Here is a 12,951-nt window from a genome sequence, read left to right on the forward strand (position 1 = left end):
CTTGTTAGCTGTCCTTCCTCCAGTTACAGAAGATGGACCTCAGGAGCTGGTGTGGACCCTGGTTAGTCCAGGACTCCACGAGACCACCAGGGCTTTTTGCTGGCACATTAACTAATTTAAGGGGGCCAGGGTATCGGTGGGTAACACTAGCATAAGGTAGGTCAGCACTCTGCCCGTGGCCCCTCCCCCAGCTCTGGTCGCTATTTCACTGCTGTCTTCCCACCGCTGAGCTGCTCCTCCTCCCCCTCAGAGACACACGGCAACCATCTTCAGTGCAGCTACAGATCTGTGGGAACGCTGGGTCCAGTCTCCCTGTATACTTCTTCAAGGATCCAGGTTATACGGCGCTAACATCCTTCCAGCTACTCCTGCTGTCTAGCTGATTTAGTTCTCACTGCAATGTATTTAAATTATATACTGCATTCTGTGACTTCTAGAGCTCATGCCTCTTCTTCTTTTATAGTCCTTTCACCCAAAGACAAAGGTGTTAGAGGGTTTTATATTCTTCACAGTTCTCAGAGCTTGTGAAATTAGTTACAGTACAGTACTGTTGAAGTTAGCACACTACCTGTATTTCCCTTCTGTTATGTCTGGCAAAAGCAAGGGTCACAAAGGTGCTGAGGCACCTCTGTTAGTCTCATGTAACTCCTGTTCTGCAGGTTTATCTCTTCAGGACATCCAGCACCACCAGCCCCTGTGTAAAACCTCCCTGGCTCCTTTTACAGGTACTGAGTCATATAGTTGACTGACTGGTAGCTATGGGTTTTCCTCAGCAGGTGCATCCTCTCATACCAATGCCCCAGGCTATGCCAGTCCCAGCCCCATCTGTCCCCTGGGTGGATGTGATTTCTACCTCCTGTACAAAGCTTAGCCCAGACCTCCATGGCTTTCCAACAGATGTTACAGGGCGACAGGACATTGTAGGATGCTGTTGTCCAGTGGAGAGTTGCTTCAGTCTTCCTTGGATGTGTCTGCCATTGTAAGAGCTGTCAAATATATCCTTCAAATAGAGGAAGAGGAGCCTACTCCTGAATATAAACATTCTCAGCTCTTTAAGTGCTAAAAAGTAGTCAAGGATGAATTTCCTCATGCTGCACATTTTATGGAGCTCAGATGGGAAGCGTGGAATAATCCTGGTAAAAAGTTTCCGCTCCCTAAATGACTAACTTCTTTCTACTCAGTAACAAGTGGGAGACTTCCCCACTGGTGGATTCCCACATAGCACGTTTGGTTAAATCGTCCACCCTGCCTATCCCGTTGGCATCCTCCCTAAAGGAGACTACGGATAGGAGGATTGAAGCTTATCTCAAGTCTGTCAGTTCCATTACAGGTGCTGTTATTAGGTCTACCGTGGCCGCTGCCTGGGTGGCCAAATCCATTGAACACTGGGCGGACTCTCATATTGCTCATATCAGGGAGGCTGCCTCTTACTTATGGGAAACGTCTTTGGATGCCAGTCTCCTGGCTTCCAAGGTGTCTGGTACCTCAGTTGTCACCTGCCACATCCTCTGGCTCCACTCGTGGAAAGCAGACATGGATTCCAAGAAGAATTCTTACCCTTCACTGGAGATATCCTGTTTGGAGCAGAACTGGACAAAATTGTGGCTACACTGGCAGCTGCTAAGACAGCTTTCTACCTTCAACTGCTACTTCACGGGCTCGGACCTCCAACTTTTGCTCCTTTCGCCAACAAGGTAAAGCTAAGGGTCAGTCCTTTCCCAGATGAAAGTTCAAGCATGAAGGAGGCACCGTCCTCCTAGTAGCTCAGGCAGGCCCGAGCGTTGTTAGTTCTCTGTTCTTCAGAATCTCTCCATAGACGCTCCCTTTCCACTTCCTCTATGACCAGACCTGTTTTCTCTGGGTCTCTGTCTCTATCCAGACTTAGCCCATCTGTCTTTGACGGCATGGCTCTTGGGTCTTCCATCCTAAGGTCCAATGGTTTCTCTTGCTTTGTGGTTCAAACCATGCTCAGAGCGTGGATGCCGGCCTCCGCCCCTATCTGTTAGCGGGTGTGGCATACATACTTCCCTCTGGTGTTTCGAGTTTCCCGGATCCTTGCCTTTTTTTTTCAAGCTGGAATGTATCTGGTTCTCCGCCTGGCCTGCCTCAAAAGTGCACGTCTCTGCTCTGTCAGTCTGGTTCTTGAGCAGAATTGATCTGTTGCCGGATGTTCGCACATTTCTTAACGGTGTCCTCTGTGTTCAGCCTCCCTTTGTCCCTCCAGTGGATCTTTGGTATTTGCCAGTGGTTCTCTACGCACTTCAGTGGATCTTAAGTGGCTTATAGCAAAGACCTTTTTCTTCTGGCTACTGCATCTGCCCATCAGGTGTCAGATTTAGGGGCGCTATCCTGTCTTTCTCTTTCTGATTTTTCATCCGGACAGGGCTGTTCTTTGAACTTGGTTTGGTTACCTTATCAAGGTTGTGTCCCGTTTCCATCTTACCGAGAAAATCGTGGTGCCGTCCTTCCTCTCCCCGGATCTCTCGGCAGAGGAGGACTCCCTGTGGATGTGGTTTATGCTCTCTGGATCTACGTGGATCATACCAGTTCCATCAGGAAATCGGATTTCCTCTTTGTCCTCTACGGCTTCCACAAGAGGGGCTGGACAGTCAACAAACAGACTCTGGCCCATTGGCTTCGCATGACTATATCACAGGTGTACATGCAGGCTGACCTTCCTATGCCGGCTACAGTCTCTTCTCATTCTACTTGCTCTGTGGGATCTTTTGTGGGCAGCACACCGTGGGGCATCCGCCGAACAGTTTTGCAAGGCCGCCACATGGTCTTCTGTCCACACCTTTCTCAGGTTTATTCCTTTGATACATTTGCTTCCCAGGATGCTTCATTTGGACGCCGGACTCTCCTATCCGCTCAGTAGCGTCCCCTCCCTTGAAAAACTGCTTTGGGACATCCCCATTTTCTCCCCTGTGGAGCCCTATGGAACCTGAAGGGAAAAAAAGGAGAGTTATGGTAGACTTACCATTTGTTAACTCTTTGTTTAAGTTCCATATGGTTCACAGGTCGCCCACCCTGATGCATAGGGCTTCTATGGTTTCTTCTCTTGGTCACTGGTTCCATTCTCTGATCTGAGACTGTGTTCTTGTGTGTACCATATCTTCCTTCTCTCCTATCCTGCTCCTGCCTTGGGCTTGTTGAAAAAACTGAGCAGCCTGAGCATGGAGGCAGAATATAGAGGGCGATAGGAACGGAGCATCTTGGGATACCTAAAAGCTTAACTGTTTGGTGCCGGTCTATACCTCCACTGTCTTCCCTGTGGTCCCTATGGACCTCCAAAAAAGAGAGTTAACAAAGGTAAGTCTACCATTACTCAGTCACTTTTTCCATTTAATACGCGATAGGCCCAATTTTGTTTACAGATATCATTGTGTCACTGGAAAGTTAAATATTTTGTATTGATCTGTTAGGAGTTCAAACAAAACAAAAGTTTAAAAAATGAGCATGGTAATACTGCAGTTCTATTATTGTTATTCTTTATTTATAAGGCGCTACAGTGTTATGTAGTGCTGAACTGGGGAGTACAATGGACTAAAATAATTGAATATGTGGATACATGTAGTGGGTAGATTAATAGTATCAGACTGTTGGTACCATCTTCTTTCAATAACAGGGCCTATTGATTCTTAAACTTTGCACCTTTCGAATTGCCCTCTACAAGTAGATTAAAATTCACAAAAGATGTAATATTAAGAAACTACTAAAATCTACAAGAATGATTCATATATTTTTAAAAGTAGCAACACTTTTAAATATAAAAATACTTTTAGTTCCTCTTCCTTTTATTTGTCTTTTTTCCTGTATTTTATGGGGAGATCATTTTATAATCAAAGACCTACAATAATTGCTCTGCTCACTACCTATCAGCAGCACTATTTCATGGGCTGCTACCTTTTTGTTTCTTTATTGGGTCATTTTAGGATCCAGATCAGTACTGCACATGATCATATACCTTATCAACACACTGTTAATAGACGTACCCATATCTAAACATTTTGCTACTGTCAACAACCATACCCATAAGTAAGGCTTTCCAGCTAATGCAAGCAGCCATATTTATAGTCAGTTTAAAACTGTTAAGTTATATATTTACTTAAATACACAGCTATCACGTTTATTTTTATATTTAAGAGGCACATAAACACCAATTAATGAATTTGCCTAGCACTGTAATGTCTCCTCTGTTGCATATGAGGCACCCTACTGTAGCTCCAGTTTTCACTGCTGGAATACTTCTTTCTTTGAAAGCTAGATTTTAGGTTTGATTGCGTCTTCTTCATGCATGTGTTACTGATAAGCAGGTGCAAAAAATCTCCAGGCTTAACGGGCTCATACATCTGCGAGCCTATTCCCCATTCTACGACAACAATGGACGGACATCCTGGATTGAGGATTTCCAACATGCTGGATTTTTGCAATACCCCAACTGGAGGAATTACCCCAATAGCTCCTGATGTATGGAACCCATTATTTAAGCCTTTCATTACTCAAAAGAAGGTGTAAAGAAGGGACACATGCTAACCCCCCCCACCCCCCAACAAAAAAAAAAACAGAGTAGCTGGGTGAATGGGGACAGTAATGTACTATTGGATACCCCACATTCCACCCATTGTGATTGATCTTTTGCCTACACCTGATAAAGCAAAGATTGCATTTTTATCTTTATTTTTCTGGTTTATTTTTGTGAGTTATAAACCACAAGTAATTCATTTTGAGTATTTTTAGGTGATCTGTTTATTACATAACATGACTTTTGTTTGTCTGATTTTTTTTTTTCCATCCTTGTATTCATCATTTTTTGTCTTTTTTTTATTTTTATTTTTTTATATTCTATCATTCAAACTAATAGGTTCTGCATTGAAAATGTGTACGGCATCAAATAATTGCTGGCTGTAGGGCTACTATTTCAGCAATATTGCAACTTTTTTTGTGCTACAACTTGCTTGATATACAAGAATGATCGTGGGCAATTTGGAAACCGTTCAACTTGCTCCTTTGCCATGACCTAAAACAAAGTGTGTCCAGGGCCTGCATGAAATGCTTCAGGACAAGTGTTATTTGTGAATCTATCATTTATGTAGGACTCGCTGTATTGACTTCCTCTTTTTCACTATTAATTTTTCTTAGTGTTCATCTTGCAAGAAGACTTCTACTGCTAGAAAGGCAAAATTCCTTACTGTTAAAAGATTTAGAGCACCAGAAAGCGCAAACTGGGAAAGTTTCATTGGAGGTAAAGACATTTTAGTTATCCAAGTACCAGATGAATGGTTTTTAAAATGTTTAACTGTCTTTTGCTTGTAATGGAAATATTTTCTAGATCATACCAAATATTACCCTAAAGATATCATAAATCTAGTTTTTATAGATAAAAATAAATTATTTTTGATTAATCAGTTATACGGTATGTATTAGAGTGATCCAATATACACAGTCTTGTCTAAGTCAATGTGAATCACTTGTTTTATGGAAATATTGTAGTTGTTGTTATCATCAACATTTTTATCAAGTGACTTTTATGAAAAACATATTTTTGGGACAAATATATTTGCATAGAATAAGCTGCATACACATTAGATCGGTGTCTATTATTATTTCTGCCTGCATGTACACTACATAGCGGCTGTATGTATTGTAGCTGCATCCTTTCCCTGTCAAAGGTTGTCTCTTCTTATCTAATTTGTTGGTTTGGCAGCAGACATTTTGAACTAGCTTATTCTAGGATGTTTTTCGTAAAATAATAATAATAAAAAATATATTTATGCAGCACTCTTCTCAAATAGGATTCAGGGTGCTAATATTTGCTAAATATAAACCATGAACTTTAATACAGAGGTTTAGATTTATACAAAAATATCGAAACCATGAACCTAATACACAGATGATGTAACCATTTTAAGTGCTTATAACATCCTGTGCTTATAACTGTGGTTGCTAAGGTTGGGTTTGGGGCCTGTGTAATGCACATGTTTTGATGATGGAGAGGTCTAGGTAAAATAAAAGAGCGTTTGAAGCGGGCAAGGCTATTGGTCAAAGATTGGAAAGAAGGGGGACAGGGAAGGGATAGTAAAGGAGAAGGAGAGCATAATGCATATCTAAATTTTAATGCATCCCAACTTTGAGGCAAATTAGACATACGGCTCTGCCAACTTGTACATGGCACCATAGGGATTTGGCCGTGTCACAATGGTGGCATAGCCACACCCCCAGGTGTGTGTATAGCAAATTAAAAGTGTTAAGCCATCCTTTATGCCCCTGCACTTTCCACTGACCCATTGCCGGGGTACACTTGGCATCCGTTCACCACTATGCAGTGCAGAAGTGAAAACCACATACTGTCCATCCTTCCAAATCACTGCACAAAATGTTTTTGGGCTGGACAGTTTAGAGCAGAGGTTCTCAAACTTGGTCCTCGTGGGCCCACACAGTGCATGTTTTGCAGGTCTCCTCACAGAATCGCAAGTGAAATAATTAGCTCCACCTGTGGACCTTTTAAAATATGTCGGTGAGTAATTAATACATCTGTGCACCTGCAAAACATGCACTGTGTGGGCCCACGAGGACCGAGTTTGAGAACCTCTGGTTTAGAGGCAGGAGTTGTTTTTGCCCATGATAAATACAAATCATTCTCTGTAACCACTGAATCACCCGATGCATAATACAAGGGGAAAAAACATGCAGCGTTCCCTCTCTTCACTGGAAAATACTAAATTGGGAGAGTTCCAAGATCTTACTCAAATGTTGTCAGTGCTTAGACTAATTATAATGCCGTAAGCTAACTTTGTTTCGTGCTTGTCTGATGAAATGTTCATTAGAATAAATTTGTGCTGATGTTTTCATTTTAGTGTTTGTTTCTGTTTTGCGCGTGTATTCTTATGAATACAGATCAATTCTTAGAACTTCAGGCGATGTTTTAAAACCCAATAAGGACAGGTTATATTTAGAGCTCTTTACAACACCCCCTTTAATATACAGCTGGGGGGGGGGGTTACTAATTAATTTTCATTGTCTGTCTGTATTAGCATCTCATATACAAAAAGAAAGATTACTTTAGATCCTCTGTATATAGCAATATTTCAGTGAATAATAATAGGTGCAAAGGCATGTGACTATTACTGGCACAGTAATTGCTTTCAGGCTCTCTTGCCCATAGCACTTTGGTACTTGTTTGTTTAAAGAAACAGTATCTAGGAAACAATAAAGCTAGAACTGTCCTACTGAAAGTCAGGGAAATATTTCTACTCTCATTAGCAGGCTGAATTATACCTATAAGGCCGGTTACTCGCTCGCATTGGATTTTCATGAATAATGCAATTGCAAGCATCTGCGTAGATGCAGATGTCATATATTAGTTTCAGTTAGTCATTTATTTCAATTGAATTTCCACCATAAAGAAATACCACTGAAACAATTAAGCTGTTGAAATGAATGGATAAGTTATACAAATAATTTTTCTCTGACGTCCTAAGTGGATGCTGGGGACTCCGTCAGGACCATGGGGAATAGCGGCTCCGCAGGAGACAGGGCACAAAAGTAAAAGCTTTAGGATCAGGTGGTGTGCACTGGCTCCTCCCCCTATGACCCTCCTCCAAGCCTCAGTTAGGTTTTTGTGCCCGGCCGAGAAGGGTGCAATCTAGGTGGCTCTCCTAAAGAGCTGCTTAGAGTAAAAGTTTTATTAGGTTTTTTATTTTCAGTGAGTCCTGCTGGCAACAGGCTCACTGCAACGAGGGACTTAGGGGAGAAGAAGTGAACTCACCTGCGTGCAGGATGGATTGGCTTCTTAGGCTACTGGACACTAGCTCCAGAGGGACGATCACAGGTACAGCCTGGATGGGTCACCGGAGCCGCGCCGCCGACCCCCTTGCAGATGCTGAAGAGAGAAGAGGTCCAGAAATCGGCGGCTGAAGACTTCTCAGTCTTCATGAGGTAGCGCACAGCACTGCAGCTGTGCGCCATTGCTCTCAGCACACTTCACACCAACGGTCACTGAGGGTGCAGGGCGCTGGGGGGGGCGCCCTGGGCAGCAATGAAAGTACCTATACTGGCTAAAAATACATCACATATAGCCTCTGGGGCTATATGGATGTATTTAACCCCTGCCAGGTTATCAGAAAAACGGGAGAAGAAGCCCGCCGAAAAGGGGGCGGGGCCTATTCTCCTCAGCACACAGCGCCATTTTCCCTCACAGAACTGCTGGTGGGAAGGCTCCCAGGCTCTCCCCTGCACTGCACTACAGAAACAGGGTTAAAACAGAGAGGGGGGGCACTTATTTGGCGATATGCTTATATATTAAGATGCTATAAGGGAAAACACTTATATAAAGGTTGTCCCTGTATAATTATAGCGTTTTGGTGTGTGCTGGCAAACTCTCCCTCTGTCTCCCCAAAGGGCTAGTGGGGTCCTGTCCTCTATCAGAGCATTCCCTGTGTGTGTGCTGTGTGTCGGTACGTGTGTGTCGACATGTATGAGGACGATGTTGGTGAGGAGGCGGAGCAATTGCCTGTAATGGTGATGTCACTCTCTAGGGAGTCGACACCGGAATGGATGGCGTATTTAGGGAATTACGTGATAATGTCAACACGCTCCATCGGTTGACGACATGAGACGGCCGGCAAACAAATTAGTACCTGTCCAGGCGTCTCAAACACCGTCAGGGGCTTTAAAACGCCCATTTACCTCAGTCGGTCGACACGGACACTGACTCCAGTGTCGACGGTGAAGAAACAAACGTATTTTCCTTTAGGGCCACACGTTACATGTTAAGGGCAATGAAGGAGGTGTTACATATTTCTGATACTACAAGTACCACAAAAAAGGGTATTATGTGGGGTGTGAAAAAACTACCTGTAGTTTTTCCTGAATCAGATAAATTAAATGAAGTGTGTGATGATGCGTGGGTTTCCCCCGATAGAAAATTATTGGCGGTATACCCTTTCCCGCCAGAAGTTAGGGCGCGTTGGGAAACACCCCTTAGGGTGGATAAGACGCTCACACGCTTATCAAGTGGCGTTACCGTCTCCAGATACGGCCGCCCTCAAGGAGCCAACTGATAGGAGGCTGGAAAATATCCTAAAAAGTATATACACACATACTGGTGTTATACTGCGACCAGCGATCGCCTCAGCCTGGATGTGCAGCGCTGGGGTGGCTTGGTCGGATTCCCTGACTGAAAATATTGATACCCTTGACAGGGACAGTATTTTATTGACTATAGAGCATTTAAAGGATGCATTTCTATATATGCGAGATGCACAGAGGGATATTTGCACTCTGGCATCAAGAGTAAGTGCGATGTCCATATCTGCCAGAAGATGTTTATGGACACGACAGTGGTCAGGTGATGAAGATTCCAAACGGCACATGGAAGTATTGCCGTATAAAGGGGAGGAGTTATTTGGGGTCGGTCCATCGGACCTGGTGGCCACGGCAACAGCTGGAAAATCCACCTTTTTTACCCCAAGTCACATCTCAGCAGAAAAAGACACCGTCTTTTCAGCCTCAGTCCTTTCGTCCCCATAAGGGCAAGCGGGCAAAAGGCCAGTCATATCTGCCCAGGGATAGAGGAAAGGGAAGAAGACTGCAGCAGGCAGCCCATTCCCAGGAACAGAAGCCCTCCACCGCTTCTGCCAAGTCCTCAGCATGACGCTGGGGCCGTACAAGCGGACTCAGGTGCGGTGGGGGGTCGTCTCAAGAGTTTCAGCACGCAGTGGCCTCACTCGCAAGTGGACCCCTGGATCCTACAAGTAGTATCCCAGGGGTACAGATTGGAAATTCGAGACGTCTCCCCCTCGCAGGTTCCTGAAGTCTGCTTTACCAACGTCTCCCTCCGACAGGGAGGCAGTATTGGAAACAATTCACAAGCTGTATTCCCAGCAGGTGATAATCAAAGTACCCCTCCTACAACAAGGAAAGGGGTATTATTCCACACTATATTCTGGTACTGAAGCCAGACGGCTCGGTGAGACCTATTCTAAATCTGAAATATTTGAACACTTACATACAAAGGTTCAAATCAAGATGGAGTCACTCAGAGCAGTGATAGCGAACCAGGAAGAAGGGGACTATATGGTGTCCCTGGACATCAGGGATGCTTACCTCCATGTCCCAATTTGCCCTTCTCACCAAGGGTACCTCAGGTTCGTGGTACTGAACTGTCACTATCAGTTTCAGACGCTGCCGTTTGGATTGTCCACGGCACCCCGGGTCTTTACCAAGGTAATGGCCGAAATGATGATTCTTCTTCAAAGAAAATAGACGATCTCCTGATAAGGGCAAGGTCCAGAGAACAGTTGGAGGTCGGAGTAGCACTATCTCAAGTAGTTCTACGACAGCACGGGTGGATTCTAAATATTCCAAAATCGCAGCTGTTTCCGACGACACGTCTGCTGTTCCTAGGGATGATTCTGGACACAGTCCAGAAAAGGGTGTTTCTCCCGGAGAAGAAAGCCAGGGAGTTATCCGAGCTAGTCAGGAACCTCCTAAAACCAGGAAAAGTGTCCTGGGAAAAATGGTGGCTTCTTACGAAGCGATTCCATTCGGCAGATTTCACGCAAGAACTTTTCAGTGGGATCTGCTGGAAAAATGGTCCGGATCGCATCTTCAGATGCATCAGCGGATAACCCTGTCTCCAAGGACAAGGGTGTTTCTTCTGCGGTGGCTGCAGAGTGCTCATCTACTAAAGGGCCGCAGATTCGGCATTCAGGACTGGGTCCTGGTAACCACGGATGCCAGCCTGAGAGGCTGGGGAGCAGTCACACAGGGAAAAAATTTCCAGGGAGTGTGATCAAGTCTGGAGACTTCTCTCCACATAAATATACTGGAGCTAAGGACAATTTACAATGCTCTAAGCTTAGCAAGACCTCTGCTTCAAGGTCAGCCGGTATTGATCCAGTGGGACAACATCACGGCAGTCGCCCACATAAACAGACAGGGCGGCACAAGAAGCAGGAGGGCAATGGCAGAAACTGCAAGGATTCTTCGCTGGGCGGAAAATCATGTGATAGCACTGTCAGCAGTGTTCATTCCGGGAGTGGACAACTGGGAAGCAGACTTCCTCAACAGGCACGACCTCCACCCGGGAGAGTGGGGACTTCATCGGGAAGTCTTCCACATGATTGTGAACCGTTGGGAAAGACCAAAGGTGGACATGATGGCGTCCCGCCTGAACAAAAAACTGGACAGGTATTGCGCCAGGTCAAGAGACCCTCAGGCAATAGCTGTGGACGTTCTGGTAACACCGTGGGTGTACCAGTCGGTGTATGTGTTCCCTCCTCTGCTTCTCATACCCAAGGTACTGAGAATTATAAGACGTAGAGGAGTAAGAACTATACTCGTGGCTCCGGATTGGCCAAGAAGGACTTGGTACCCGGAACTTCAAGAAATGCTCACAGAGGACTCATGGCCTCTGCCGCTAAGAAGGGACTTGCTTCAGCAAGTACCATGTCTGTTCCAAGACTTACCGCGGCTGCGTTTGACGGCATGGCGGTGGAACGCCGGATCCTAAGGGAAAAAGGCATTCCGGAAGAGGTCATTCCTACCCTGGTCAAAGCCAGGAAGGAGGTGACCGCACAACATTATCACCACATGTGGCGAAAATATGTTGCGTGGTGTGAGGCCAGGAAGGCCCCACGAAGAAATTTCAACTCGGTCGATTCCTGCATTTCCTGCAAACAGGAGTGTCTATGGGCCTCAAATTGGGGTCCATTAAGGTTCAAATTTCGGCCCTGTCAATTTTCTTCCAGAAAGAATTGGCTTCAGTTCCTGAAGTCCAGAAGTTTGTCAAGGGAGTACTGCATATACAACCCCCTTTTGTGCCTCCAGTGGCACTGTGGGATCTCAACGTAGTTCTGGGATTCCTCAAATCACATTGGTTTAAACCGCTCAAATCTGTGGATTTGAAATATCTCACATGAAAAGTGACCATGCTGTTGGCCCTGGCCTCGGCCAGGCGAGTGTCAGAATTGGCGGCTTTGTCTCACAAAGCCCATATCTGATTGTCCATTCGGACAGGGCAGAGCTGCGGACTCGTCCCCAGTTTCTCCCTAAGGTGGTGTCAGCGTTTCACCTGCACCAGCTTATTGTAATACCTGCGGCTACTAGGGACTTGGAGGACTCCAAGTTGCTAGATGTTGTCAGGGCCCTGAAAATATAGGTTTCCAGGACGGCTGGAGTCAGGAAAACTGACTTGCTGTTATCCTGTAGGCACCCAAAAAACTGGGTGCTCTTGCTTCTAAGCAGACGATTGCTAGTTGGATGTGTAGTACAATTCAGCTTGCACATTCTGTGGCAGGCCTGCCACAGCCAAAATATGTAAATGCCCATTCCACAAGGAAGGTGGGCTCATCTTGGGCGGCTGCCCGAGGGGTCTCGGCTTTACAACTTTGCCGAGCTGCTACTTGGTCAGGGGCACACCCTGGCTGAGGAGGACCTGGAGTTCTCTCATTCGGTGCTGCAGAGTCATCCGCACTCTCCCGCCCGTTTGGGAGCTTTGGTATAATCCCCATGGTCCTGACGGGGTCCCCAGCATCCACTTAAGACGTCAGAGAAAATAAGAATTTACTTACCGATAATTCTATTTCTCGTAGTCCGTAGTGGATGCTGGGCGCCCATCCCAAGTGCGGATTGTCTGCAATACTTGTACATAGTTATTGTTACAAAAATTGGGTTATTATTGTTGTGAGCCATCTTTTCAGAGGCTCCGCTGTTATCATGCTGTTAACTGGGTTCAGATCACAGGTTGTACAGTGTGATTGGTGTGGCTGGTATGAGTCTTACCCGGGATTCAAAATCCTTCCTTATTGTGTACGCTCGTCCGGGCACAGTATCCTAACTGAGGCTTGGAGGAGGGTCATAGGGGGAGGAGCCAGTGCACACCACCTGATCCTATAGCTTTTACTTTTGTGCCCTGTCTCCTGCGGAGCCGCTATTCCCCATGGTCCT

The 12,951-nt window shown here is 45.4% G+C and overlaps 1 protein-coding gene across 3 annotated transcripts in view; it reads left to right on the top strand.

The window, feature by feature from the left end:
* The window catches only part of PIBF1 (progesterone immunomodulatory binding factor 1), a 504,884-nt gene that overhangs the window by 317,601 nt on the left and 174,332 nt on the right, over positions 1-12,951 (top strand). For all 3 annotated transcript variants that reach the window (XM_063952932.1, XM_063952931.1, XM_063952930.1), the window contains one exon: positions 5,143-5,245. In XM_063952932.1, the coding sequence (XP_063809002.1) occupies positions 5,143-5,245 (103 nt within the window). The remainder of the gene's footprint in view (positions 1-5,142; positions 5,246-12,951) is intronic.

This window comes from Pseudophryne corroboree, chromosome 2, assembly GCF_028390025.1.
Source record: "Pseudophryne corroboree isolate aPseCor3 chromosome 2, aPseCor3.hap2, whole genome shotgun sequence".
NCBI classification, from domain to species: domain Eukaryota; kingdom Metazoa; phylum Chordata; class Amphibia; order Anura; family Myobatrachidae; genus Pseudophryne; species Pseudophryne corroboree.